Source organism: Mytilus galloprovincialis, chromosome 1 (genome assembly GCF_965363235.1).
Source record: "Mytilus galloprovincialis chromosome 1, xbMytGall1.hap1.1, whole genome shotgun sequence".
Classification (NCBI taxonomy): Eukaryota; Metazoa; Mollusca; class Bivalvia; order Mytilida; family Mytilidae; genus Mytilus; species Mytilus galloprovincialis.
In genome coordinates this window covers 115644447-115659919 of record NC_134838.1, presented here as the reverse complement: position 1 = coordinate 115659919, position 15473 = coordinate 115644447, and the positions used below count along the sequence as shown (strand labels likewise).

The window sequence follows — 15473 nt, the reverse complement described above, 5'->3', positions numbered from 1 at the left end:
TTGAAAACAAATGGATGTTCATGTCTTTACCGCTTTTAAGATGACATTGAAATTCCTATTAGTATAAATCAGATTTCAAATTTCTACTTATGGAAAATATGTGTGTCTTTTTAAGTTTTGGTAATTTGATTCAGTGAAAACCGACAAAAAAAAGTGTTTTTTTTTATTCCATAATTTTTACAGATTGTATATTATCCATTATCAATCTCTATAATTCAATGTTTTCTTCTTAGTTCTTGTATGATTGGTTGTCACTTTACTAATTTTTATGCATGTTCTTTTCTTTAAAAAGTGAGACACAATCGTGACAATGGGTGTATAAAATATTTGTGTCCTTTGCTGTGCGTTGTTCTATGTGATGTTTTTGCTTTTCATTGGTATAAATACTCTATTTATTAATATAGGTGTCGCTGTGTCTGTTTCCGGATGTTGGCTATCTGTCTGCTCTTTACACCAAAATGGACCAGGAAAATGTGCTGTAAAGAGTAGAAACACAAGTTTTTGTTTGAGAAGACATATTTTTGTATTGAAAAAATAAGTTACAGTAGCAATCAGATGCACTTCCCCTGAGGATTATTGTTGTTGGTAGAGGGTTATCACATGTTCAAGAGTGGGCGTAACTCCTGATGGTCTTTTTTTTCTGATTTAAGTTAAGATTCGACTGTTCTTTAACACAATTTACATTACAGAAACAAACAATGGCTGATTTCCTTGCAGAAAATAACCAGTGTGGTCAAAATATTTTACGCCTTGTGTCTAGGGGAAATGCCATACTTGCTGAATTGTTGAGACTGTCAGAAGTAATACCACCAGTTTTTAGACAGGAAAATCAACATGAAAAACTTAAATATGCTGACATTATAAGTGATTTCAGTTACTTTAGAAATGCAGAATACTTCGACAATAAGATTGAATCCAAAGTGGTAAGATAATGGAAATAAACCATGTTTACAAATAAAGGGGTCTCATTGGGGGGTTCCGATCCCAGATCCTGCTTACTGCTTCGTCAGATTCCCATATCCCGCTTACACTATGTACGTAAGCAATTCTTATTTTTTGTCATTTCCTGGGTCCTGCTAGACCTCATTTCCCGTTCACAACACAATAATTTGACTTTCACATGTCACGCTTACAAAAAATTGGCAATCCCGTGTCACGCTTAGACCCCAATGAGACCCACAATAAATAGATAAATGCTCATGTGACCACTTTTAATAAAATAATTTTATTCATGTCTATGACAAATCATTGCAAAATCGCTCCAGACTAACTTGCCCTAACTATTTTGTCCCAAACTATAAAAGAAATGTAGTTTAATTTGGATGAGTTTAGTCATTAAGACAACAGGCACTAGCACTAGTCTCTGAATTCCCCCCTTCCCCCTTTATATACCTTTATATAACATGTATAACTATCCTTCCAATATGATAGATAGTTAGCTAATCTGCAGTCGATTTCATCTTCATGGAAAGGTAACACTTTAGGCCACTGAAAGTTGAATTGTTAATTCAGTCTAGATGGCCAAGTGGTCTAGAGTGCTGGACACAGTGCAGAAATAACAATGTTGTGCTGATATTTAGAGTACATGTAATTATAAATATAATATGTGTTTTCCGTCATGTACATGCATACATGTATGTATCACCTAAAATGATGATCAAATAGATGGATATGTCGTAGAGTTTATATGTTTATATGTACAAGTTTTACTTTATATATACATGCATGTATTGAAAAGTTATAAAATTTGTCCACACTGTCCATAAAATAAATGTAGAAAAAGATAAGACTGAAAATGCACTAAATATCTATAAATGAATATCTATATGCATGTATACACAGCTTACCATTTCTGGCATTATTTTCTTATTATTTCCAGAATTTATACCTTTCTTAGAAAGGAATTACCCTTGATTTCTTGCACAAGTATAGTTTGTTTTTTCAACTTTCAGGAACTTCAAGATTTGGATGAAGAATTTAGAGAAAATAATATTGAAATTCTGACAAGATTTTATCAAGCCTTTTCTAGTGTACATAAATATATAATAGATTTGACAAAGTAAGTACACCTAGATTACCATATACAAATTAACATTTATCTGTTTTAGCATTTATGTCAAAACTGCTTTTATTTATAGTTATATAATTGGTACATACATGTACAAAAATGTATCCTCAATGGATGAGGTACTATTTATGATAACAAAATATTAGACAGTTTGAGGTTTGATATTTATTTTTGTAGTGATTAGTTACATGTAGGAAAGTACATTATCATCTTTCTCATCTTTATACAAATACTTTACAGAACATTTAAAGTTAAAGGGTCCTAATATTTCTCCAATCCTATACAAGCTTTGACTGCTTAAACAGTATTTTATCATGTTTATAGGAATGATGATTTATCAATTTTTTTGGATGTGATAGAAAAGAGTAGCTACATTGGTTTATTGTTGTACACATAATTAATTTCAACTCAATGTTACAACAATGTTTTCATTTCTAAAACTACTTGGCAAGTCTGCATAGAATAATTTGTTATCATGATTTTTATTTTTAAAATTTCAAAGGTCTATTTAATTGTACTATCACATTTAAATGTTTATAGTCACAGCAGACTCTTTTTTTTAATAAAAGTATCTATCCAGGAGGTAGGTGTGATTTAGGTTGGACTTCTGTCTTTCAACATAATAAATTAATGTACAAATGTATGTTCTTAAATAGGTCTTATTCAATAAAACTGAAGAAGTTTTTTCAATGTTTATAAAATAAAATGTTGTTTATATCTCTGTGCAAGAAGAATGAAATAAGCTGTGAAGAGAAACAGTTTAGCATGTCTGATTAAATTATAGTAAAAAATAAATAGTTATTTATACTTGCACTTGTAAGATTGTGTCTGATTGAATGGATTTTTGTTTTATTTTTACAGTATACCATATCAGCAAGGCCATTTTCCCATTTCAATGTTTTCAGTTAGAAAGTTTATAATTCAAATTGATGATACTAAATTTGATAAGATTAAAATGTTATTGATCATGCTTCTATAATTTGATTGTTATAGATTCCTTGAAGATTTAGAAGAAGGAATATACATACAACATTCATTGGAAAGTGTTTTGATTAATGATGATGGTAAACAGTTATTGGTAAGAAACCATTAGAAGGCATATACTTTGAAAAGCTTTAGCTAGAAAGGGATTAAGACCTATTCATATTCACTATACTATTCCCATTTCAAAATACATGTAGAAAGCATAGGCTTGGGCTTATAGAACAAAGAAATTATTATTATAAATTTCCCAATGCAAGTACTTTGATAAGGGTGAAATGAAATTACTTATGTTTTTGTTTTTTTAGTCAGTTAAGCTGCCTAATGGGAGCACCCTAGATTTGTGTTCTACCCAATAAATGCTGAAATATGTGCAATGGTTATGGTCTAGGTCAATATTATGTTATAAATAACTAATTGGACAATTTTTTCATACTTTTAATTCTGGATTACAAAAAATATGACCAGAAAAACTTTAAATGTTCGTTGAATCACCCAAAAGTTTTGAAGTTGCACATTGTAAGTAGAGCACATTAGGAATCCTTATGTAGTTTATTATCCCCTGAGCTTTTTGCTAAGATGTCAAAGAACAAATGTATGAAATATTTAATCGCCGAAAATCTCTCAAGACAAGTAGTTTAATTTCCCAAATGGCAAAAGTCGTAGGAATATTGTTTGTCGTCAATAGGTAGTCAACTACGTCAGAAGTCTATTAAAATAAGTTTAACTGTTCATGCTGTTGGTGGCAATTTTAAATTAGAAAACGAAATTTTCGTATCTTTTCAATTTGGATGCAGGGGTTTTAAATTTATAGCGGTGGTCCGAGGTCCGCGACATTCCACTTTTGCAGTCGGACTTTCGACTTGGTTACTTGCTACGCCCGACAGAATTTCCACTTGAAAGAAAATAAACAAAATAATCTGCAAACCTTTTTACCAAAGTCTCCAAATAAACGATCTTAAAACTTATTTTCATTATTATTATTCATGACGGCGATGTTCATTTTGTTCAAGCGCTAGCTTTATACAGAAAATAGCCAACAAATAATGTGTAAATTCGAGTAAAATCGTATCTGACTGACAAAAACAACATTGAAAACAAAATGGATGCATAAGACAATTACAGTATTGGATCCGATTCCGGAAGCGGATAAGGGTAATTCCGGGTTTTGGCGATCAACTAAAAAAAATAAATCCAGACAGGTGACAAAATACATCTATGCATGCAAGGACATATAACTAACAATATACATCCTTGTATGCATGGCAAATACATATAAACACTTGAATTGAAAACCAAAAGATATACATGTATACGTAAAAGAAAGAAAAAGCAGAACATATTTTGAACTCAAATAATTACTTTTTGACAAATTTTAATGTCAATATACAATACAATGTGACAGCTGGGAACAGTATATTTAACAATATATGTTCCTGGTGACAGTATAAATTTTCTTTACAGTGGCGGATCCAGCCATTTTAAAAAGGGGGGGTTCCCAACCCAGAGTAAAGGGGAGGGTTCCAACTATATGCTCCCATTCAAATGCATTGATTGGCCAAAAAAAAGGGAACCCCTGGATCCGCCACTGCTTTATAAGTGATAAATGTTGATAATGCATGTAAGATGCTTTTAAAGTGTAAACATGTTACTGCAATTTCAATGGGTATTATTTTTATCAATTTTGATGGGTCAGTTAAAATAGCTGGAAGTTTCTTACTTTATTTTAAAAAATAGTGCAGTGGAGTCCTTTGGGCCACTCTACCCCCTCCTGTTTGATAACTTTGAAACGGATGAGATCCCCACCCCTCAACCATATACATTTTGTACATTCATGTATGGGACTATATAACTAATCAAATGAAATATAGGGGAAGTCCCTAGGGTCACCACACCCCTACCTGTTTTAGAACTAGGAAACAGTCGAGATCCCCACCCCTAAACCATATTTATTCATGTATGGGACAATATAACTAATCAAATGAAATACAGGGGGAGTCCCTGAGTGTCACCCCACCCTCTTGTTTGAGAACTTGGAAATGGTTGAGATCCCCACCCCTAAACCATATATATTCATGTATGGGACAATATAACAAATCAAATAAATTATAGGGGGAGTCCCTAGGGTCACTGTACACCCTCCTGCTTGAGAACTTGGAAACAGTGGAGATCATCACCCCTTAGCCATATATACTCATGTATGGGACTATATAACAAATCAAATGAAATATAGGGGAGTCCCTGCGGTCACCCACCCATCCTGTTTGAGAAATTGGAAACAGTTGAGATCCCCACTTCTAAATTAAATGAAATATAGTGGGAATCCCTGTGGTCACTCCACCATTCTTGTTTGAGAACTTGGAAACAGTTGAGATCCCCATTTTTAAATTAAACTATATACATGTATATTCAAGTATTGGACAATATAACAAATCAAATGAAATACAGAGGAAGTCTGACTGGGGTCACCCCACCCCTTCCTGTGTGAAAACTTGATAATGGTCGAGATCCCCACCCCTAAACCATATATATCTTCATATATGGAACAATATAAAAAATCAAATGAAATATAGGGGAAGTCCCTAGGGTCACCCCACCCTCTCTTGTGTGTGTTTTGAGAACTTGTAAAAGATTGAGATACCAACTCCTAAACCATATTCATTCCTGTTTGTTATTTCAAAAAGATTGAATGACATACAAGGTCAATCTCATAGGCGTCACATAAGCTTATCACTTTGCTAGACCTTACCAATGTTTACTAGTCTTTACCCAATGTCAGGCGACCATGGGAATGAATAATTATGGGAGCTTTGTTTGGGAGACTTCGTAACAACATAACTGTTTTATAATTACCTGTCATTTTATTCCAAACTTAGACATGATGAACTTGGGGTAAAGGTGGGGGTCATTTACATTTACTATGGGCAGGTCAGTCAGACCTCACCTTTGATCCCTGTAGTAGTAAACATTTGTCAGATTTGTGTCTCATAACTTTTGTACTGTAGAACACATCAGTTTTCTTTCCAGGGAAGCAAGTCCATTCATACTTTTACAAGCTCGTACTAAAGTCAACTTGAACTACTAACAGTCAACTAATACAAACATTAACATCAACTAAAAGAACTGCCATCATTGTGAACTTGTACCACTACAGACTCATGACCATGAAAAAAATATACTTGATATATGCGTTGCTTTTGAAAACCTTGATAAAATATTTGCCTCAATGATTAATTCATTAAATGAACATAAATGTAATTTGAATGCTTACTGTTTGTTATTTTAAATCTTTAAAAAAATTGAAGCAACATTGCCACAGTTTTCATAATTATGTCTGCCTACAGTGCTTACAGTGCTTTGATTTAATTTTCATACCAGAGATGCTTTTATTTTTAGAGAATACTCCAAAATATCTTTAACTTGAGGTTCTTGATTATGCCAGACACTTGCCCATCTGACTTTGGACACACACATAAACATGTTAAGTTCCTGACGACGGACAGGCAAATGAACATGTCTTATGACAGACACATGAACAGGCAATGTTGCTGACTTAGGACCGACACTTTAACATTTCAATTTTGGGATTCTGAGAAGGGTCAGGCAAATGAACAGACTTATGAGTCACATGAACGTGAGATATTTTTGACTTGGGACAGATGAAGGAAGCTCCTGACTTGCAACAGATACATGAACATATGACTGATCTTGTAACTTGTGAAATAACTATAAATGACTGACTGAGATTACTTTATTTAATACTCAGTCCTGTATACAATTCAATTTTGTACTGGTTGGTGTATCGTCAGACTTTTGATTCCATTAATGTATTTCCATATATTGACACTAAGACATTCATCTATTGCAAATGAGTAATCTCTAAATTAATGTTTTCCTTTTTGAATTAAAGTAGTTGGAGTGAAGAATTTTGTCTGGTTCAAAAAGTCTTAGAAATATTTGGTGATCAAAGATAAACACTTTATAACATTTGCATAGACATTGCCCTTTTGAAATTCATTATACTTTACAGGACAACTACAAATTTACTATTTGGTAATTTAGAAATGTAAACAGGGCAACATTGTAAAGGAAGAAAACACTTTCAAAGTAATACTTTATCAATGCAAAAACATTTAAGCATTTATAGATATCTCACAAGTAACAAGATTGGTCAAATAGCAAAACATATTTTTTCCAGTGATTTGTATACCATTCCTTGTGAAAAATACAACAAAAAAACATACACAGTTTTGTTTTAAGTTTGTTATCAGTATTCTCCCTCTAAATCTTTACATGTTTTACCAGTAACAATTTTGACTGGTCAAATCTGAAAAGTATATTTTCCTACATCTTATTTTATAAAATCCAAAGTTGTAGAATGAGCTTTCACAAACCAATAATCTTTCTATTATATTGTATTTTCATTATTTATCTCAAAATGTATATGTGAACAAATAATACAGACATGTAAATTTGGACATCTATACACTTATAGATTATATATGACAATATGAATTTTGGAAGTATATAAACATTTTCAACTGTATAACTCTGGTTTTATCTTTTTACCTTTGCCACACCAGTTGCCATAAGAAAATCACAAATTTTCTCAAATATTGTTTAATAAGAATTAGGTTTGTACATCATTGTAAGGTGTCAATATGTTTGTTTTTTTTTATTTCAAAAGAGAAATAATAAAATAGCCTTTCAAAACCTCATAATTATTTTGACTACTGTATAATATATGTTTCCTAACTGTTGACAGATACATGAAGAATAAGTATATGATACTGTATTTATATTCTTCATATGTTTACAAATGATTTCTTCAAATGATGGTTAAAAATAAGTTACTGAAATGTTGTACATATTATGATATTTTGGTTTTTTTTTACAGTGTGAGGCTTTGTTTTTATATGGTGTAATGTTACTCATTATTGATACAAGAATAGAAGGTATTATTAGAGAAAGAATACTGGTTTCTTATTATAGATATAGGTAAGAAATTTTTAATACTGGTGGGTTGTCACTTTATGTTACAAAAATTGATATGTTTATATTATTATTACTGCCCGTGCAGATGACCATATCTTCACACCTTATTTCCTTTAATCTCATAATAAAAAAATGTTTTATATTTTGTCTCTCACTTTTAAACTGGATGCATCTTTGTATGTATCTCTTTTAAACAATGAACATTACTTATTCCACCTGCATGTTGTCTTTTTAGGCTTAAATTATCTTCCTTTGTTGACCTTTTTCAAATCCCTTGAACTGAGTTTTCATTTAAGAGTGAAAATATAAAAATGGTAGAAATTTGATTTTAAAATTTTATGTTTGAAAAGAATTTTGAAAATGCAAAACTGTTTTTGTTATTTTAGCTGTACAAAATTTTAAAAGTGATCTGTTTGCTGACAGAAATATCCAAAACTGGGTCAATTTGCTTTTAAATTGAGGAAATTTCTTACACTAACAATTTTCTTCCTTTACAGTGCCCAGAAAGCTGCTGCTGGTGATTCTAACATAGATGATGTCTGTAAACTATTAAGAAGTACTGGATTCTCTAATGCACCCGGTGCTAAAAGACCTCCAAATTATCCAGAGTCATACTTTAAGTAAGTACTAAGTCATACTAAACAATAATTATATACTTTGAACTTCCCAGAATCATACTAATAGTTAGACCTGAACAACTCAGAGGCACACTGTAAATTCAGCATTTAATCTGTGCACTAATTGTAAACCTAAATCTTTGCAATTGAAAACAAGAAAAAATACGAGATTACTTACATATACGGATAATATCAAGATGCACAGAATCAAATTTATCTTAAAAAACTCTGTATTGTTGCATCTTTTTGGAAAAGTCTATGCATTGCTCTTTGTATTTGATTTTTTTAAGCTTACATAGCATTTTCCTATATCTTTCAGTCGAGTACATATCAACAGTGACTTTATCAACATGGTGATTGGTCGATTGAGGTCAGATGATATATATAATCAGATATCAGCCTATCCTCTGCCAGAACATCGCTCTACAGCTCTAGCTACACAGGCATCCATGCTTTATGTCATTCTATATTTTGAACCTGAAATTCTACATAACCAACAGGCCAAAATGAGGGAGATAGTAGATAAACATTTCCCAGATAATTGGGTAAGACATTATATATAGCAATGTCACCAGACTAAAGTTAAGGAAAGAACATAACATAAGTCATCTATTATATTAATCATTTATCAAACAGAATATATTATAAATGAAGCATATCTAACACAAATTTTTGTATTTGAATGTTTAGACGGGGGTAAAAGTAATAACCAGGTCAAACACATATGACATCACACAGACATGATATGGGATTTTACAAAGAGCTAATTAGCAGAATGATACAGTCACATGGAAGAAAGATAAGTCCTATACAGTTTCCCAACTATTAATTTTAATGAACTATATTACAGGTAATCAGTGTATACATGGGTATGCCAGTCAACCTGTTAGATGCCTGGTCAACATACAAAGCAGCATCAACAGCATTAAACAATACATTAGAAACGGGAAATGTCAGAGAACAGGTATTTAACTTTTTATTTAATTAAAACAGCAACAGAGTTCTGTCACCTGAAAGACGATTTGTTTTCAGATGGGAGATGTATGAATGTTTCTTTTCACTTTTCTTTAAGAATGTATAACTACAATTTGTTAAATGAACATTTTGAAATAACCTTATCCCAAAACAGTGTAAGATTTATGCAACAAGATTTTTATCACCCACTTAGGGGCATTATGTATTTCTGTCTGTGCGTCTGTTTGTTTGTTTGTTCATTATTCTTTCGTCTACCTGTCCCACTTTAGGTTGAAGATTTTGGTTAAGTTTTTGGTCAACATATTTTTAGCTCACCTGGCCCGAAGGGCCAAGTGAGCTTTTCTCATCACTTGGCGTCCGTCGTCCGTCGTCGTCCGTCGTCCGTCGTCGTCGTCGTCGTCCGTCGTCGTTAACTTTTACAAAAATCTTCTCCTCTGAAACTACTGGGCCAAATCAAACCAAACTTGGCCACAATCATCATTGGGGTATCTAGTTTAAAAAATGTGTGGCGTGACCCGGTCAACCAACCAAGATGGCCGCCACGGCTAAAAATAGAACATAGGGGTAAAATGCAGTTTTTGGCTTATAACTCAAAAACCAAAGCATTTAGAGCAAATCTGACATGGGGTAAAAATGTTTATCAGGTCAAGATCTATCTGCCCTGAAATTTTCAGATGAATCGGTCAATCGGTTGTTGAGTTGCTGCCCCTGAATTGGTAATTTTGAAGAAATTTTGCTGTTTTTGGTTATTATCTTGAATATTATTATAGTTAGAGATAAACTGTAAACAGCAATAATGTTCAGCAAAGTAAGATCTACAAATAAGTCAACATGACCAAAATGGTCAGTTGACCCGTTTAGGAGTTATTGCCCTTTATAGTCAATTTTTAACCATTTTTCGTTAATTAAAGTAATCTTTTACAAAAATCTTCTCCTCTGAAACTACTTGGCCAAATTAATCCAAACTTGGCCACAATCATCTTTGGGGTATCTAGTTTAAAAAATGTGTGGCGTGACCTGGTCAACCAACCAAGATGGCCGCCACGGCTAAAAATAGAACAAAGGGGTAAAATGCAGTTTTTGGCTTATAACTCAAAAACCAAAGCATTTTGAGGAAATCTGACATGGGGATAAAAATGTTTATCAGGTCAAGATCTATCTGCCCTAAAATTTTCAGATGAATCGGTCAATCGGTTGTTGGGTTGCTGCCCCTGAATTGGTAATTTTAAGGAAATTTTGCTGTTTTTGGTTATTATCTTGAATATTATTAGCTCACCTGGCCCAAAGGGCCAAGTGAGCTTTTCTCATCACTTTGCGTCCGGCGTCCGTCGTCTGTCGTCCGTCGTCCGTCGTCGTCCGGCGTTAGCTTTTACAAAAATCTTCTCCTCTGAAACTACTGGGCCAAATCAAACCAAACTTGGCCACAATCATCATTGGTGTATCTAGTTTAAAAAATGTGTGGCGTGACCTGGTCAACCAACCAAGATGGCCGCCACCGCTAAAAATAGAACATAGGGGTAAAATGCAGTTTTTGGCTTATAACTCAAAAACCAAAGCATTTTGAGGAAATCTGACATGGGATAAAAATGTTTATCAGGTCAAGATCTATCTGCCCTGAAATTTTCAGATGAATCGGTCAATCGGTTGTTGGGTTGCTGCCCCTGAATTGGTAATTTTGAGGAAATTTTGCTGTTTTTGGTTATTATCTTGAATATTATTATAGATAGAGATAAACTGTAAACAGCAATAATGTTCAGCAAAGTAAGATCTACAAATAAGTCAACATGACCAAAATGGTCAGTTGACCCGTTTAGGAGTTATTGCCCTTTATAGTCAATTTTTAACCATTTTTCGTTAATTAAAGTAATCTTTTACAAAAATCTTCTCCTCTGAAACTACTTGGCCAAATTAATCCAAACTTGGCCACAATCATCTTTGGGGTATCTACTTTAAAAAATGTGTGGCGTGACCTGGTCAACCAACCAAGATGACCACCACCGCTAAAAATAGAACATAGGGGTAAAATGCAGTTTTTGGCTTATAACTCAAAAACCAAAGCATTTTGAGGAAATCTGACAGGGATAAAAATGTTTATCAGGTCAAGATCTATCTGCCCTGAAATTTTCAGATGAATCGGTCAATCGGTTGTTGGGTTGCTGCCCCTGAATTGGTAATTTTGAGGAAATTTTGCTGTTTTTGGTTAATATCTTGAATATTATTATAGATAGAGATAAATTGTAAAAAGCAATAATGTTCAGCAAAGTAAGATCTACAAATAAGTCAACATGACCAAAATGGTCAGCTGACCCCTTTAGGAGTTATTGCCCTTTATAGTCAATCTTTAACCATTTTTCATAAATCTAAGTAATCTTTTACAAAATCTCCACTGAAACTACTAGGCCACAATCATCTTTGGGGTATCTAGTTTGAAAAATGTGTCTGATGACCTGGCCATTTAACCAAGATGGCCGCCACGGCTAAAAATAGAACATAGGGGTAAAATGCAGTTTTTGGCTTATAACTATGAAACCAAAGCATCTAGAGCAAATCTGACAAGTGTTAGATTGTTAATCAAGTCAATATCTATCTGCCCTGAATTTTTCAGATGAATTGGACAACTGGTTGTTGGGTTGCTGCCCTCCAATTGGTAATTTTTAAAGAAATTTTGTCGTTTTTGGTTATCTTGAATACTATTATAGATAGCAATAAACTGTAAACAGCAATAATGTTCAGCAAAGTAAGATCTACAAATAAGTCAACATGACCTAAATGGTCAATTGACCCCTTAAGGAGTTATTGCCCTTTATAGTCAATTTTTAACAATTTTCATTAATTTGGTAAATTTATGTAAATTTTTACCAAATATAGTTCTCTGTTACTAATGGGCAAAGTTCATTATAGATATAATTGTAAGAAGCAAAATCGTTCAGTAAAGTAAGAACTTCAAACACATCACCATCACCAAAATACAATTTTGTCATGAATCCATTTGTGTCCTTTGTTTAATATGCACATAGACAAAGGTGAGCGACACAGGCTCTTTAGAGCCTCTAGTTTTGTGAACTTGAAGTCCAATCAACTTGAAACTTTGTTCACATGTTCTTTATGATCAGATCTTTCTAATTTTAATGCCAAATTAGAGTTTTAAGCCCAATCATGGTCCATTGAACAAAAAAAATGATAGTGCAAGTAGGGCATCATTGTACTATGGACACATTCTTGTTTTCTAACTATTACTGGTTAAATATCATATTTTAAGTTGACATAGGAAATACTACAAAAAATCTTCACCTATAAAACTTTTCTAGAATAAGTAGAATACGATTTTGTAAACATTGCCAGATGAAATTCAGGCTTCATGGAGCTACTATGAAATATACAGTAATGAAATATAATTTTGAATACTTTTTTGCTTGAAGTACTACAAAATGTATATGATATATTCTAATGGTTAAATTGTTTAAATACAAATAATCATATATTGCATTGCAATTAGAAGTAGATAAGATAATAAAAATCAAGTTAATTATATGAAACAGATGCAATCAATACACAATATAAACTATGTAAATTTCTTTATTTATTAGGCTACAAAATATGCCAATAAAGTAGTGAAGCTGCACACTCCATTAGAGAAGTATCTTAAAGAAGGTGTACTGACAGAAGAGTTTGTACTGGACAATATACCAAAGATGATGAACGTTATGAGGGACAGCAATGTTACTCTCCGGTGGCTAATGTTGCATACATCAACTCTCTCTCCTAGTAAGTGTATGATGAGGGACAGCAATGTTACTCTCTGGTGGCTAATGTTGCATACATCAGCTCTCTCGCCTAGTAAGTGTATGATGAGGGACAGCAATATTACTCTCTGGTAGCTAATGTTGCATACATCAGCTCTCTCGCCTAGTAAGTGTGCTATGAGGGACAGCAATGTTACTCTTCAGTGGCTAATGTTGCATACATCAGCTCTCTCTCCTAGTAAGTGTGTTATGAGGGACAGCAATGTTACTCTTCAGTGGCTAATGTTGCATACATCAGCTGTCTCTCCTAGTAAATGTGTTATGAGGGACAGCAATGTTACTCTCCAGTGGCTAATGTTGCATACATCAGCTCTCTCTCCTAGTAAGTGTGTTATGAGGGACAGCAACGTTACTCTCCAGTGGCTAATGTTGCATACATCAGCTCTCTCTCCTATTAAGTGTGTTATGAGGGACAGCAATGTTACTCTCCGTTGGCTAATGTTACATACATCAGCTCTCTCTCCTAGTAAGTGTGTTATGAGGGACAGCAATGTTACTCTCCGGTGGCTTATGTTGCATACATCAGCTCTCTCTCCTAGTAAGTGTGTTATGAGGGACTGCAATGTTACTCTCAGGTGGCTAATGTTGCATACATCAGCTCTTTCTCTTACAGTGACATGACTGTTAGTGTTGCTATTCAGCAATTGCAACTCATTCAAAATTTTGACCAAATTGCAATTTGTTTTATTAAACCAAATTGTTAAATTGGTCAAAATATTGAACAAATTAATGAGCCTAAATGTGAAAGTTCAAGGTGATAAAATAAAACATACTTACAATCCTACTTTAACTCCACTTTAATGATCACCGTGTAGAACGCCACATGCGGGGTGTCGGCTATGTTTGACATGGGGTGGCAATTTTGAAGCGACGAAAAAGTAACAAGGTAAGTTCAAGCATCAAAATTTCTTATTTTTAGAACTCTCAGTACCATATAATGTATTGCACGGAAGGAACCGCAACATAATTTATTTCCTGAAAGCAGAAGCAGTCGTTTTCAGTGCTCAGTTTTCTCAAACACCTCGCCCTAGTTTTCCGTGTTGCAGATTTTGAGGCTTTATATGCAAATTTCGGTATAAAAAACTACTTTACACAGCTACCCTTCGTATTATTTATATAGAATTGTATTCCTCTCATTGACTTATAGCAAATACCAGTTTCTTAGTTAAAATTAATTGGTTTTAAAACTGTTATTCATCAAAATATAAAGTGTCGCTCAGGGTGTCAGATTTTGCGTCGCAAGGGGTAGAGGCTTGTCATAAAAAAAAATACATATTTGCATGTAAATTAGTCTTCATATGATACATTTTATTTCAAACACATCTACTATACCATGACAAAACAAGGATTTTTCATTTTGCCTGTTTTTGGTCTCAATAAAATTAACGGTACCAATTTTGTTGCACCAGATGCCCATTTCGATAATACATGTCTCTTCAGTTATGCTCGTGGCCAAAATATTTAAACTCCAAAGCTTATATAAAAGATGAAGAGCTATAATCCAAAAGGTCCAAAAAATATAAATATATGCTTTTGATTTCATTCACATCTTCTTTACCATGACAAAATAAGAGTTTTTCATTTTGCCTGTTTTTGGTCTTATAAAACCACAGGCACTTGTCTCAGAAAAAAAATTTCCTATATACCTTAATGTATATAGGAAATTTTTTTTCTGAGACAAGTGCCTGTGTATAAAACATGTGCTTTTGATTTCATTCATAGTAAAAAATGGTACGGAATGTTTTTTTTCACATTGCATACAAGGGTGCTCCTCTCCGTTATGTATCTTTAGGTGCTTATTGAGGGATGACTCGTGCTTATATCTTTTGGCACACACATGACAAACAAACTGCTCGCCAACCTCCTCTTCGTGGTCTATTTCAAATCCTTCTCGTTCCATTCCTTTAAAAAAATATATACGTTTATGCATTTACATAGTGTCTAAACAACAACTAATCTATTTGGGCGTCGATCAGTTTGTGAAAATAAACTGATACAGTTACTAAATAAAAATTATATAAAATCATTTACGAT

The 15473-nt window shown here is 33.3% G+C and overlaps 1 protein-coding gene across 2 annotated transcripts in view; it reads left to right on the top strand.

Annotated features, from left to right (window-relative positions):
* The first annotated feature begins 412 nt into the window (after nucleotides 1-412).
* Nucleotides 413-15473, top strand: part of LOC143052783 (WASH complex subunit 5-like) — a 38873-nt gene continuing 23812 nt past the window's right edge. The window contains exons 1-8 of one of the 2 annotated variants that reach the window (XM_076225895.1): nucleotides 413-923; nucleotides 1953-2059; nucleotides 3062-3146; nucleotides 7947-8047; nucleotides 8542-8664; nucleotides 8981-9206; nucleotides 9512-9625; nucleotides 13224-13401. In XM_076225895.1, coding sequence (XP_076082010.1) covers nucleotides 699-923; nucleotides 1953-2059; nucleotides 3062-3146; nucleotides 7947-8047; nucleotides 8542-8664; nucleotides 8981-9206; nucleotides 9512-9625; nucleotides 13224-13401 — 1159 coding nt within the window. In that variant the 5' untranslated portion in view covers nucleotides 413-698. Of the gene's footprint in view, nucleotides 924-1952; nucleotides 2060-3061; nucleotides 3147-7946; nucleotides 8048-8541; nucleotides 8665-8980; nucleotides 9207-9511; nucleotides 9626-13223; nucleotides 13474-15473 lie in introns of both variants that reach the window. The other variant, XM_076225887.1, reaches the window with a different exon arrangement.